We start from the raw sequence: 15,227 nt of genomic DNA on the forward strand, positions 1-15,227 counted from the left end.
TTAAATAACTGGTAAAAGTACAAACACTAAACTCAACCTTCTGAACTAATCTACACTAAACCTTAGCTGCTTACAGTGACTTGTAAAAGTATTCTCTCCTTGGCATTTTTCATGTATTTTTGCCTCACAACCTGGAATTAACCTGGAATGGATTGTTTGAGGATTTGCAGCATTTCATTTACATTACATGCCCACAACTTTGAAGATTTTTTTTTTTTTTTTTGAAGCAAACAAATGGGACAAAATAACAGAAAAAGTCAATGTGCATAACTATTCACCCCCCTAAAGTCAATACATTGTAGAGCCACCTTTTGCAGCTATCACAGCTCCAAATCACTTTGGATAAGTCTCTATGAGCTTGTCGCATCTTACCACTGGAATTTTTGCTCATTCCTCCTTGTAAAACTGCTTCAACTCCCTCAAGTTGGATGGCTTGCGCTTGTGAACAGCAATCTAAGTCTGGCCACAGATTTTCTATTGGATTGAGATCTGGGCTTTGACTAGGCCATTCCAACACATTTACACGTTTCCCCTTAAACCACTCAAGTGTTGCTTTAGCAGTGTGTTTGGGGTCATTGTCCCGCTGAAAGGTGAACCTTTGTCCTACCCTCAAATAACACACAGACTGGTATAGGTTTTGCTCAAGAATATCCCTGTATTTAGCACCATCCATCTTTCCCTCAACTCTGATCAGTTTCCCAGTCCCGACTGCTGAAAAACATGGGGATGGTATTTTTTGGATGATATGTTGAATTTAAGCCAGACATAGCATTTTCTTTGATGGCCAAAAAGTAAAATTTTAGTCTCATCAGACCAGAGCACCTGTCTCCATACATTTTGGGAGTCTCCCACATGCCTTTTCGCAAACTCAAAAGGCGCCATTTTGTTTTTTGCTGAAAGTAATGGCTTTCTTCTGGCCATTCTGCCATAAAGCCCATCTCTATGGAGCGTACGGCTTATTGTCATCCTATGTACAGATACTCCAGTCTCTGCTGTGGAACTCTACAGCTCCTCTAAGGTCATCTTAGGTCTCTGTGCTGCCTCTCTGAATAATTCCCTCCTTGCCCACTCCGTGAGTTTTGGTGTGCCGTCGTCTCTTGGCAGGTTTGCTGTTTGTGCCATGTTCTTTCCATTTGGTTGTAATAGATTTGATGGTGCTCCTAGGGATCAAAGATTTGGATATTTTTTTTTATAACTTAACCCTGACTTGTACGTAACAGTGTCCTTTACTTGTTTGTAGAGTTCCTGTGTCTTTATGGCAGTGTTTGGTTAGTGATGCCTTTTGCTTAGGTGTTGCAGCCTATGGGGCCTTTGAAAAAGGTGTGTATATGTAATTGCAGATCATGTGAAACTTAGATTGCACACAGGTGGACATCATTTCACTAATTATGCGACTTCTGAAGGTAACTGGTGGCACCAGAGCTTTTTATGGGCTTCATAAAGGTGTGAATACATACGCACATGCCAATTATCAGTTTTTTTATTTCTGAAAAACAGTTTTATGCATATATTCTAATTTTATGAACCAACTTAAACTATTGTGTTCTGATCCATCACATAGAATTCAGATAAATACTGAACTAAAGGCTGTAATGTAACAAAATGGGTAAAAAGCCAAGGGGGTGAATACTTTTGCAAGGGACAGTACTTACTAAGTAGCACAGCTGGAGCTTACTTTGATGTTTAAAGATATTAGCTAAAAAAAAAAAAATTGACAATTTTGCCTTTTTCTGCCATCAGCTGCATAAACTCAAAAGCAATGGGTCCTCAGACATTATTTTAAGGTACTGGCAGCTATTTACTGAACTTTGGGTGCATTTCAGACTTTGGCTGTTCGTTTGAATTCTAGCCAAATGTTTATATAATGCTCCTGCATTTTGAGTGTAAACAAGTATACAGAGTCAAAAGATTTTTTGGAAAAACCAAACCAGAAAAATGGGACATTAAGGGTGCGATATTCAAAAGAAGCAAAATATATGTATATAAAAAGTTTATAAATATTTTATTGTAACAATCCCATAAAAACAAACAGAGAAAGCAGCCTTTGTGATCATACAAAGATGTTATATACAACTTGCGATCCAGATAATGGTTTGGTTGAGGTAGTTGTAATTGGCTTATCCCGACATGTTTCGCTTATTGCTTCATCAGAGGATATACAAACCCCACTTCACCAACCCATCTATCGCCAAAAAGGTCGTCCAGATGAAATAAAAAATGCAAGGGCAGCGGGCCCAGCAGCCAAATAATATAGCAAGGAGGGCACAGACAGCGGATGCTTGATAAAGGAGTAAAAATTATTTCCTGTAATCCACTATTAGATGTTAGACCACTAGGGGTATCCAAGAGCCCATTAAGGGTGGACTGGGCTACAAGGGGTAGCGCACCCACAAGCTTTTCAGCCTGTTTACAGGGTGTCATACAAATGCGTAGACCCTCTCCGGAGGGACCGTGCTAGGAGAGGGTCTACGCATTTGTATGACACCCTGTAAACAGGCTGAAAAGCTTGTGGGTGCGCCCCTTGTAGCCCAGTCCACCCTTAATGGGCTCTTGGATACCCCTAGTGGTCTAACATCTAATAGTGGATTACAAGAAAGAAATTTTACTCCTTTATCAAGCATCCGCTGTCTGTGCCCTCCTTGCTATATTATTTGGCTGCTGGGCCCGCTGCCCTTGCATCTTTTATTTCATCTGGACGACCTTTTTGGCGATAGATGGGTTGGTGAAGTGGGGTTTGTATATCCTCTGATGAAGCAATAAGCGAAACATGTCGGGATAAGCCAATTACAACTACCTCAACCAAACCATTATCTGGATCGCAAGTTGTATATAACATCTTTGTATGATCACAAAGGCTGCTTTCTCTGTTTGTTTTTATGGGATTGTTACAATAAAATATTTATAAACTTTTTATATACATATATTTTGCTTCTTTTGAATATCGCACCCTTAATGTCCCATTTTTCTGGTTTGGTTTTTCCAAAAAATCTTTTGATATTACTAATCGGGATGAGGTGCCATGTAATTTGGGTGTTGATGGAGGTCTGAATCAAGTTTTTTTCTATTAAGTATACAGAGTATTGAGATTTATAATTATTTTACAATATGAGACCCCAGTAAATGCCATGCTGCACTACATTTTATTACATACTTTAGTCCTCTGGTTTATTGGCAATTTGTACAAAGTACATGTATGCACAAAAGCTGTTCAGATTAAAGAGATGCTGTCTAAGAACCTGTGGAAGTTAAATATTAATAAACAGTGAAGGATCCAATTGCATGTCACTGGGAGACCGGATGTCTGTTCTATATTTGGCATTGTGACTCATTTCCAGTTGACCTTGGAGTGTTATACAACACTTTGCTGTATCTCAGCTTACCTGAATGTTAATACCAGCAGATTACACTCACTTGTTGAAGTCTCAAAACTTAACTGATAGCCTATTTGAGAGAATTACTATTTTTAAAATACACATACAAGTGTAGTTACATAGATAAAATGAGGCATGTACACAACCTCAAGTCTTTGCTCTACTGCCCATTTAGAGACACATTGGTATTTCTCAGTTTTTCAACAAAGATCTGTAGGTACAGGTGCTAACTTTTGATATGGCCTTTATGGTCACTTTACTAATAACTTTTTCACCTTCCATTTTTACCAGAAAAAAAGAATCCAGGGGCAATCTTAACTAACCAATTTCACTGGAACAATGTTTGCAACATAATCTCATCCCAGGCCAGGCACAGCGTCTGCACCCCATGTATTGCATCCGATTCTCTTTTTTGGATAATTGTCTGCAGTCAATTAAGACAATCAATGGGTGGAGGCTGTAATCTTTAGAGCTATTTATTTCAAAAGTTTTAGGTCTGTAATGTGGTTATGACTAAGGCTTTATAGGCCGAAACCCGTCAACTGACTTAATCTGCGTTTGTTCACTTTGGCTATTCAATAAAAGTTATACATTTTAAGAACCGGAGTGAAGAGAATTTTTTTCTGCAAAACGTCTGCATATGATGGTCATTTCTCATACAAACACTGCCCAAAACAGATGTTTGTCCTATAAAGCAGAACTAAATGAATCAGCAGTATAAAACTGATGGGTTTTTTAAACCCGCAAGGCAATGTCAATATGCATTGCATATTAACACATTATGCAAAACTTGCCTTCTAAAGCCCTCCAGCAGTAAGCTGTCACCGCTGAAGGCACTTTAATCTTCACTCGGTTTTCCTTCTGGGATTGCGGATTCTGGCTGTGTGAGTGGCTGGAGTCTCGATGTCACTCCCACGCAAGCAGGAGCTGCAATATAAAGCACAGGACTCTGAAGAAATGGCACGGGTATGCCATTCCTTCAGAGTGCATGCACCAGTGACGTCACTGGCTGCATCTACAGTAAATATTTCCTAAACGGTTCACATTTAGGAGATATTTACAGTACCTACAGTGAGGGGAAAAGTATGTGATTTCCTGCCGATTTTGTACATTTGCCCACTGGCAAAGAAATGATCAGTCTACAAAATGTAATGGTAGGTTTATTTTAACAGCGAGAGAGAACAAAAATATCCAGAAAAACACATTTCAAAAGCTATAAATGTATTTGTATTTTAATGAGTTTAATAGTATTTGATCCCCTATCAATCAGCAAGATTTCTGGCTCTCAGGTGTCTTCTTTACAGGTAACGAACAGAGATTACGAGCACTCTTACAGGGAGTGCTCTTAATCTCAGCTTGTTACCTGTATTAAAGACACTTGTCCAGAGAAACAATCAGATTCCAATCTCTCCACCATGGCCAAGACCAAAGAGCTGTCCAAGGATGTCAGGGAAAAGAGTGTAGACCTACACCAGGCTGGAATGGGCTACAAGACCATCGTCAAGCATCTTGGGGAGATAGTGACAACGGTGCGATTTGCAAATGGAAGAAGCACAAAATAATGGCCAATCTCCCTTGGTCTGGGGCTCCAAGCAAGACCTCACCTCGTGGAGTTTCAATGATCATGAGAATGAGTCCAGAACTACACAGGGCAATCTGGTCAATTATCTCAAGGCAGCTGGAATCATAGTCACCAAGAAAACAATTGGTAACACTACGCCGTGAATGACTGAAATCTTGCAGCGCCCACAAGGTCCCCCTGCTCAAGAAAGCACATGTACAGGCCTGTCTGAAGTCTGCTAATGAAAATCTGATTGATTCAGAGGAGAACTGGGTGAAAGTGTTGTGGTCAAATAAGACCAAAATCAAGCACTTTGACATCAACTCAACTCACTGTGTTCAGATGAAGGGACAGGAAAACTTTACCACATCAAAAAGGGATGATAGACGGGGCCATGTACTGTCAAATCTTGGGTGAGAACCTCCCTTCCCTCAACCAGGGCATTGAAAATGGGACACAGATGGGTATTCCAGCATGATAATGACAAAAAACCCATGGCCAAGGCAATAAAGGAGTGGGTCAAGAAGATGCCCAGTGCTACGGGACAATATCTTAGAGGAGCTGATCATGGAACTGGGATTCTTTGGAGAAACAGTCTTGATACTGCAGTGATCATTTGTCTAGGATACATCCACAGAGGGGGAAAAGAACATATTGGTGTTATACGTTCATTGATGCACGACTAGATCCATGTAGGGTCTATCTTTAAGGTGAGAGGGGCTAGCACACACTGGGTGTGGATTGGAGAAGGATATCTACAGGCTATCATATTTCATCTATAATTAAACTCGTTCCTCTCTTTACCCCTTTTTACTTTTTTGCATTACACTCAGACAATTTTTCTATAACTTTTTGATATTTTGGATGCACTATATTATTGGATTATTCATCCTTGTTATTTCTATATATATTTTTCCATGATACTGTCTTGCACTGTTTGCACATTGGGATGTGAGGTGTATATTAGCACTTTATATTGAAGTATTGCTTTAGAGTATTGAGCAATGCTTCACTATCCTATATACGTCTGTCCCCACTACTATCATCTTACGGTGAGACTTGAATGCACAAGCCTCACAATTTGTTAGTCGACATTTGTAGTTCTTTTGGTCAAATATTGATGGCCAAGGGCCGATGAGGACCTTATTTTTGTTCTGGGCTTTGTGTACTCGGATCAGTGCTATGAGGGTTCCAAGATCACTTGGTTTACGAACTACAACTTCTGGTCTAGGGGGAAAGACCTGACTCAGGATTAGATCTTGCTTAAGGATGTTCTAATTGCGCTGGATGACTCGTTGAATGTCAAATGCCTTAGTATTGAATCTAGTGCTAAATCGAATAGAGTTTGCATTGTTCTGGTTACTGTGGGGTTTCTTATTCTTTTGAATGGCAAGGTTATCTTCCTGTGCCTACGTCAAACAGAGGCTAAGATGGCACTTTACTTGGCTGTAAGCCAAGGAATGTTTGGTTCTGCACTAACACTATGCATAAACTAGTCTGGCACCTCAGCTGTCTCTTTACTGCAGACTTAATTGAAGAACATCAGTACCACATTTGGGTCTATAGTGTTTAATTCAGTAAAGTATAATTTCTGCAGTGCCACATTTTTTAAATACTTCCTCCCCAATAAAGATCAAATTTATCCAAGGTCAATAAAGAACATGGAGTTTCAAGAATGTTCAGTAACCAAAAAAAAAAAAAAAGAAAGAAGAGGCAAAATGGTTTTCCCAGGCAATGTGTTGTGTACTTCTGTGCAAATTTTCTGGGGTAACAAACCCAAAATCTAAGACAACTCAAAAAAAAACTTGGTTGTCCACAACAATAGTTTAAAGTGTATCTGTAGAAAAAAATCATTAAAGAATGGAAAGGCATAATAAATCCAGTCAGGTTTTACTGCCACCAGAGATTCCTTCAGTTCCCATCTGGTAAAAAAAAAAAAAGGTTGTCCCCCAGGGAGGAAGTTAAAGGAAACCTCTCTGAGGGCCTATTTATGCAGGCGGACCAGATCGGACCCTTTAGTCTCCTCTATGGAGAGATGGGTATCAACGGATAGGTTTGTTGACAACTGCTACATTCGATATGATCCTGTCCGCTAAAACCCATCAGTGATGGATCAGATCGGATGGCAGTCATGTGTGCCCGGACAAGCGGCCTGTTTTACATTTGACTGCCCAGAGGATGTATATATTTTTTGCCACCCAAATGTATTTTACATTTTTCTACATGAAAATATTACAGCTTAGATATGGTGGCTGCATTAGTTTTATTTTAGGCTCCCCCCCCCCCACCCGTTTTCACCTGATCTGGCCAGTAACACACCTCCTGTATCAGAGTGCCTCCACTCTGGATGAAAAAGCATATGGGGCACATTTGGACAGAAGCATGGTCTGGGGGGAGGGGAGTCAGAAGAAATTGAAGTCAAAAGTCAAACTCCAGCCAACACATTATAATCAGCTATATAGCAGCTATATAGTAGCTTTTCGTTTGGGATACAAGTTTTAAATAAAAGCTGATCACTGTAAGCACTCGTCAGTGGTAAATGGTTTGTCCCATCTCCGTAACTGCTACATTTCCAGGAGAGCTGGTTCTTTTGTGAATATTGAAGAAAGCCTAAAAAAAATAAAAAAATAAAAAAAAAAGAAGAATGCAGCCATCACATTTATTAAAGGGTGGTTTTATTTTACTGTATTGAGAGGTTTCTTTATTTAATATCACTAAGTAATTTTAACGAGAGAAAAAAAAAAAAAAAAGAAGAAGAAGAAGATCACAGCATTTAAAGTTTCGTGCAATCAGCTCATTAGTTTCTTAGAGAGTTTATTAAAATGATCTCACACAGCAGGGGCCTCGCATGAAGAAAATTGTTTCCAAACTGTGGCAAAGCTAGAGAGACTTCAAGGTAATTTAATATTCCCTCCACAACAGAGAGCTTCAGTTGAAATTATTCTCTCTGGTTTCACTCATTCACAGAGCATTTCATAGACACAAAATTTGCAGTCAGCTGTGTTTTAATTGGTGGGGGCAGCCAGCACTGGCTTTTAAGTTATCGTAATTGCTAGTAAAGCTATTGATCAGCTTTAGAATTTTTTTTTTTTTTAAACACCATGTTCCACATTAAAGTGCCTTGCAAAAGTATTCACCCCCAACCACCCCCCCCCCCCCCCCCCTTGGCTTTTTGCCTATTTTGTTACCTTATAGTCTTTTGTTCAATTTTTTTTAATCTGAATTATATGTGATGGATCAGAACGCAATAGTCTACCGGTAAGTTGGTAAAGTAAATTTAGAAAAATAAACATAAAACTATTTTTCAGAAATAAAAAAAACTGATAATTAGCATGTGCGTATGTATTCACTCTCTGTTATGAAGCCCATAAAAAGCTCTGGTGCAACCAATTACACCTTCAGAATTCACATAATTAGTGAAATGATGTCCACCTGTGTGCAATCTAATGCCGCGTACACACGAGCTTAGTCCGCCGAAACACATTTCAGCGTGCAGTCCGGCGTACTAAGAATTTTGCTTTTTCCGAAATTCTGTCCGTCGTACTCGCATTTCGGCGGAAAATCCGGCCGTGTGTATGCCAGTCCGCCGAACTTTTGAAATGAGCGGACTTTTCCCGCCCGGAGAAAAGTCCGCTTATTTCGATCGGGTCTCCAGGTAGGCAGGGCCCGCGAAGGAGACGTCGCTGGCCCCGCCGCCTGGTATGGACTTAAAGGGGAACCCCAACGCTGAAAAAAATCAGCGTGGGGATCCCCCCCCCCCAAGTCCACAACAGATCCTTGTCCGAGCACGCTACCCGGCCGGCCAGGAAAGGGGGGCGAGCGAGCGCGTGAGCCATACCAGGCCGCGTGCCCTCAACACCCCAAAGCACCTTGTCCCCATGTTGATGAGGACAAGGGCCTCTTCCCGACAACCCTGGCCGTTGGTTGTCGGGGTCTGCGGGCGGGGGGCTTATCGGAATCACATGGCTTTATGTCACATGGGTTGGTGTCACATGGTGACCCCGCCCCCTTACGATGTCAAAGTCCCCATGTGACATCAACCCATGTGACCAACCCATGTGACATAAAGCCATGTGACACCGCCCCTTGTCCCTATATAAGTGGCCGAGCAGCGCGGCCCTGGCATTGTGGCCGGAGAGATCGTCGAGTCAACATCTCCTGGAGAAGAAGAAGAAGAAAAACGGAAGGCGGCGGCGGCGACAGAAGACTGGGCCACCGCCTGTAAAAGAGCTATAAGAAGGCGCAGTGGCCTGGCAGAAGAACCGAAGAGGGGGACAAGACCCCCAAAGTCGGGAGAAGAGGCCGGCGGCGAGGAAGAAAGCCGGACTCCTCCGCTAGCAAAAGAGCTACAAGAAGATAGCGGAGGGGTCCGGCGAGAAGACCACCGAAGACGGAAGACCCCCGGAGCTGTGCAATAAAGTATTTTATCTCGTGTGTTGTGTTTTTTTTTTGTACTTTTATTTTACAGGTGAATGGGTAGGGGTACATTGTACCCCATACTCATTCACATAGGGTGGGGGGCCGGTATCCGGGGGCCCCCTTATTAAAGGGGGCTCCCGGATTCCGATAAGCCCCCCGCCCGCAGACCCCAACAACCAACGGCCAGGGTTGTCGGGAAGAGGCCCTTGTCCTGAACAACGCTCGCTCGCCCCCCTTTCCTGGCCGGCCGGGTAGCGTGCTCGGACAAGGGTATGTTGTGGACCTGGGGGGGACCCCCACGCCGATTTTTTTCGGCGTTGGGGTTCCCCTTTAAGTCCATACCAGGCGGCGGGGCCAGCGACGTCTCCTTCGCGGGCCCCGCCTACCTGGAGACCCGCTCGAAATGAGCGGACTTTCCTCTGCGTGTGTGGGCGAGTCCGTTCATTTCAAAAGTAGGGCGGATAGTACGGCGGACTTAGTACGCCGTATTAGTCTGCTCAAAAAGTGGTGTGTGTGGGCAAGTAGCCCGTTCGGAAAGTCCGACGGACAGTCTGGCGTACTTTTCCACCAGACTAAGTACGTCATACAGTTTGACCGTGTGTACGCGGCATAAGTGTCACATGATCTGTCATTACATATACACCTTTTTGAAAGGCCCCAGAGGCTCAAACATCTAAGCAAGTGGCACCACTAACCAAACACTGCAATGAAGACCAAGGAACTCTCCAAACAAGAAAGGGACAATGTTATTAAGAAGTACAAGTCAGGATTAAGTTATAAAAAAAATATCCAAATCTTTGATGACCCCTAGGAGCACCAAATATATAGGAGCACCAAATATATTACAACCAAATGGAAAGAACATGGCACAATAGCAAACCTGCCGAGACACAACCGCAAACCAAAATTCAGGGACTGGGTAAGGGGGGCATCAAAGAGGCAGCACAGAGACCCACAGCAGAGATTGGAGTATCTGTCCATAAGACAATAAGCCATACGCTCCATAGAGTTGGGCTTTGTGGCAGTGTGGCAAGAAGAAAGCCATTACTTTCAGCAACAAACTAAATGGAACGTTTTGAGTTTGCGTAAAGGCATGTGGGAGACTCCCAAAATGGAGTGAGGAAGGTGCTCTGGTCTGATGAAACTAAACTTGAACTTTTGGGCCATTAAAGAAAACGCCATGTCTGGAGCAAACCCAACACATCGCCCAAAGAACACCATCCCCACAGTGAAACATGGTGGTGGCAGCATCATGCTGTGGGGATGTTTTCCAGCAGTCGGGACTGGGAAACTGGTCAGAGTTGATGCAAAGATGGATGGTGCTAAATACAGGGATATTCTTTAGAAAAACCTGTACCACTCTGTGTGTGATTTGAGGCTAGGACCGAGGTTCACCTTCCAGCAGGACAATGACCCCAAACACACTGCTAAAGTAACACTTGAGTGGTTTAAGGGGAAACAGGTAAATGTGTTGGAATGGCCTAGTCAAAACCCAGACCTCAACCCAATAGAAAATCTGTGGTCAGACTTAAAGATTGCTGTTCACAAGCGCAAACCATCCAACATGAAGGAGTTGAAGCAGTTTTACAAGGAGGAATGGGTAAAAATCCCAGTGGTAAGATGTGACAAGCTCAGAGACTTTTCAAAAGCAACTTGGAGCTTTGATAGCCGCAAAAGGTGGCTTTACAAAGTATTGACTTTAGGGGGTGAATAGTTATGCACATTGACTTTTTCTGTCATTTTGTCCTTTGTTGTTTGCTTCACAATATAAAAAAAAAAACAAAAAAAAAAAAAACACACATCTTCAAAGTTAGGGCCGGTTCACACAGCGAGGCGCGGCGAGGCGTCTCCGACTTGCCTCGCCGCGACCTGCGGGGACCTCAGCGGCGACTTGCAGAGGACTTCTGTATAGAAGTCAATGCAAGTCGCCCCCGAAGTCGCCCAGAAGTAGTACAGGAACCTTTTTTCTGAGTCGGAGCGACTCGAGTCGCTCCTCTCAGAACGGTTCCATTGTACAGAACGGGGGCGACTTGCGGGAGCGAGGCGAGGCGAGCCGTGTCGCCTCGCATCGCCTCGCTGTGTGAACCGGCCCTTAGTGGCATGTTTTGTAAATTAAATGATGCAAATCCTCAAACAATCCATGTTAATTCCAGGTTGTGAGGCAACAAAACACGAAAAATGCCAAGGGGGTGAATACTTTTGCAAGGCACTGTATGTACCTAACAGAAGTACACATCAAACATACCAAAAGGTGAAGAAACTCAGCGTTCATTAAGTCCCATAACTATAGAGGAAACAAACTTAAAGGGATACTCAAGTCTCTTTAAAAATAACTTACCTGCTCTGTGGGGTGGTTTTGCACAGAGCAGCCTGGAAGCCTCCTCTTCTCTGGTCCCTCTTCGGTGCTCCTGCCCCCCCCTCCTGTCAAGTACCCCCACAGCAAGCAGCTTGCTATGGGGGCACCTGAGCCCAAGCTCCATGTGTCCAGACACAGAGAATCTTCTCTCTCCCGATTGGCCGAGTTTCATTGACAGCAGCGGGAGCCAATGGCGCTGCTGTGTCTCAGCCAATCAGGAGATGGAGTCCCAGACAGCAGAGGCACTCCTGCACATTGCTGGGCAGAAAATATTTTGTACTATCATTCATATTTTCTGAAAAATGGCCAAGAAAGCAAATTCTGCCAGGGTATGTAAACTTATCAGCACAACTATGTCTTGGAATTATGGCCAAAAAGTCCAACCTTGGTTTCATCAGACCACAACACATTTCCCCACATGCTTTTGGGAGACTTCAGATGAGTTTTTAAAAAATTTAGCTGGGCTTGGGTGTTTTTCTCCATAAGAAAAGGCTTCTGTCTTGCCACTCTACGGGAGATTGTTGTCACATGTACTACACAGCCAGAACTTGCCAGATATTCCTGCAGATCCTTTATTGTTGCTGAAGGCCTTCCTGACTAGTTTTCTTCTCATATTTTCATCAATTTTGGAGGGACGTCCATTTCTTGGAAAGGTTACTGTGGTGTCATTTTCTCCACTTGATGACTGTTTTCACTGTGTTCCATGGTATATCTTATGACTTGGAAATGCTTTTGTACCCTTCTCTTGACTGATACCTTTTAACAATGAGATCCCGCTGATGCTTTGGAAGCACTCTGCAGACCATGGCCTTTTCTGTAGGATGTGACTAAGAAAATGTCAGGAAAGACCTACTAAGACAGCCAAACTTTATTTGGGTTTAATCAGAGGCACTTCAAATGATGCAGGTGTGTACTAACTCCTATTTAACATAAGTTCGAATGCAATTGTCCAATTTTGAACACAGCTACATCCCCAGTTATAAGAGGGTGTGCATACTTACGCAAACCTCATTTTATTTCTCCCTCTAAAAGATTTTAGTTTGTTTTTCAAATTGAGTTGCATAGTTTATAGGTCACATTTAAAAGGTGGAAAAAGTTCTGAAATGATTTATCTTTTGTCTTTTTTTACATCACAGAAACCTGACATTTTAACAGGGGTGTGTAGACTTTTTCTATTCACTGTATATTATAAAATAAGTCAAATGGTACATAGAGAAATAGGGCCAGTGCTAGAAGTAGTTACTTAGCTCAGCGCTACTGTAAATTATCAGCAAATGAGAATACTCCCGATTGTCTATTATAATGAATTTGACATACAAATATGACTTCCCAATTTTTTTCACATTGATCTTGTACATGGTTGTTACATCTAAACACTAGTTGCTGCATTTATAAGTAATGGAAAAAAACAAAAGTAAAAATGTATGAAAGTGCTGTATTAATGGCAATTAAAATACATAAAAAAATATATAGTGTTAGAAAACCTACCTCTCGCTTCAGGTCTACAATGCACTGACATGTTTTCAGTATGGCCAATTCCAAATCTTCTAGTACATCTTTTGTCTTTTGGGCTTGCTGTAAAGAAATATAAAAATATACGTGAATTTTACTCAATCTACAATAAAAATTATACAGGAAAAGTTAAAAGATGCTTGATTATTTATTCAGCACTGCCCGATTTACCTTGATATTACATTGCGGTAGATTTATCAAGCAATATATGACAAGGTCAGGTGTGGCTCTTGGCAAAATCTACCTGTCCTCGATCAGGAAAATAGCAATAAGTGGTGGTTCACACTATTGCGATGCCAGACATCGCATGTAATTTGCAGCGCCACTGCTGTTCACATTACATGCGATGTCTGAATATGGCCGATATCCCTTTTTTCTGTTCGGACCAGAATCGTATCTCGCATGTCCGAACTGTCAGTTCACAGTGCGATATACAAGCTGAAATGGGGGTGTCGTTAATGACACTCCCCAGCAGTTCGCATATGGCAGTGTGAACTGCCGTGCATGTCGGGTGCAATGAGGGAACTCGCAGTTGATTCGCAGGGTTCTCGTATCGCAATAGTGTGAACCGGCACTAAAGGTTGGTTTTGGCTGTACCCCTGTGTCTGCAGTCCTGGGGCAATAATGCAGAGATTTAGGCAGATCCCAACGTGGTTGTTAACCCTAAAATACACCCAGTGAAGTGACTGGCCTCAGGTGATGCATGGATGAAAAATCCTCTTACATAAGCTGTACCCGTTTATCTGCTGCTCTATCATCTCTACATCCAAAGTGCTGAATTTTAAAGCTTCTGAGAGTTTAGAAAAAAAAGGGGGCAAAGAGTTAACAGGTAACAAGCAAAAAAAGAAACTGACAAGAGTTTAAAAAATTTGAGTTTGATTTTCTGTATATGAGAAACATGAAGCCTGGAAGCAGTGGAGAATACCTCTCCTGTATCACAAGACAGACCCTTTTGCACGAGAGGTCTGATCAGGCCCACCTGTCCATTTTTCAGACACACCTGATCAGACCCTAAATATTCCACTATGAGCAGTCAAATGGAAACTGACTTGTGTCCGTTTACATCCATCTACTTCTTGCCCGATCAAAACCAACAGAAGGGGATTTGTTGGCCCCCTGATCTGGCCGGATCAGAGGGCAGTATAGTGTAAATAGACAGCCGGTCCTTTTACATCTGGCTGCCCATAGAGCAGAATGGGCAGAGCAGACAAGGACCTGTGATTTGCCCACTACTTTCAGCAAATGGATTCCTTGCTGAGAAAGGCCAGATCTGGCCTGAGTGAAAGGGGTCTTAGGCCCCTTTCACACAAGTAGACAGATCAGGTCTGTCAATTTTTCAGGCGGACCCTCTATCACCAGTGACACTAATCCAGTGATCAGTGATAATACTATACACGGTCACTGTACTAATGACACTGGCTGGGAAGGGGTTAACTTCCAGGGGTGATCAAGGGGTTGCATGCCCAACAACGATTTTACTAATAGTATTATCCTCTATGTAGTGGTGGATGTAAACAGGTGTCTGTTAACACCTGCCTTCATCCAATCTGATCCGCTTAAGGCTGGGTTCACACTGCTGCGGGGGGAGATCCGGATGTGATTCGCACCGCAAATCACATCCGATCTCCGTAGCGATGCGAGTTCAGCCATACAGATAGTATGGCTGAATTCGCAGCGCTCCCGCAGCAAACTCGCATGGGACCCTTTTTTTGGTCCGCAACAGAATCGGATCGCATGGTGGTTCACACCATGCGATCCGATTCCTGTGCGAGTCGGCAGATCGCACTGCGATATGCGGACGGATCTGGGGGTGTCATTAACATAACATTGACACTCCCAGCCGTCCGCATAGGGCAGTGTGAACTGCCGGCGGGAGGTGTGCGATGCGGGAAAACGCCGCGGATTCGCTGCGTTCCCGCATCGCAGCGGTGTGAACCCGGCCTAAAACAGACCAATGGGGATATGTTCTCCAACTGTCTAGCGGATCAGATGGCCTGGCAGTTGGTTG

At 43.0% G+C, this 15,227-nt stretch overlaps 1 protein-coding gene across 3 annotated transcripts in view; it reads right to left on the reverse strand.

The window, feature by feature from the left end:
* Positions 1-15,227, reverse strand: part of CTNNAL1 (catenin alpha like 1) — a 417,111-nt gene that overhangs the window by 125,009 nt on the left and 276,875 nt on the right. For all 3 annotated transcript variants that reach the window (XM_077492001.1, XM_077492002.1, XM_077492003.1), the window contains exon 8: positions 13,196-13,282. In XM_077492001.1, the coding sequence (XP_077348127.1) occupies positions 13,196-13,282 (87 nt within the window). The remainder of the gene's footprint in view (positions 1-13,195; positions 13,283-15,227) is intronic.

This window comes from Lithobates pipiens, unplaced genomic scaffold (genome assembly GCF_037356315.1).
Source record: "Lithobates pipiens isolate NorthernLeopardFrog02 unplaced genomic scaffold, aLitPip1_a1.2 Scaffold_19, whole genome shotgun sequence".
NCBI classification, from domain to species: domain Eukaryota; kingdom Metazoa; phylum Chordata; class Amphibia; order Anura; family Ranidae; genus Lithobates; species Lithobates pipiens.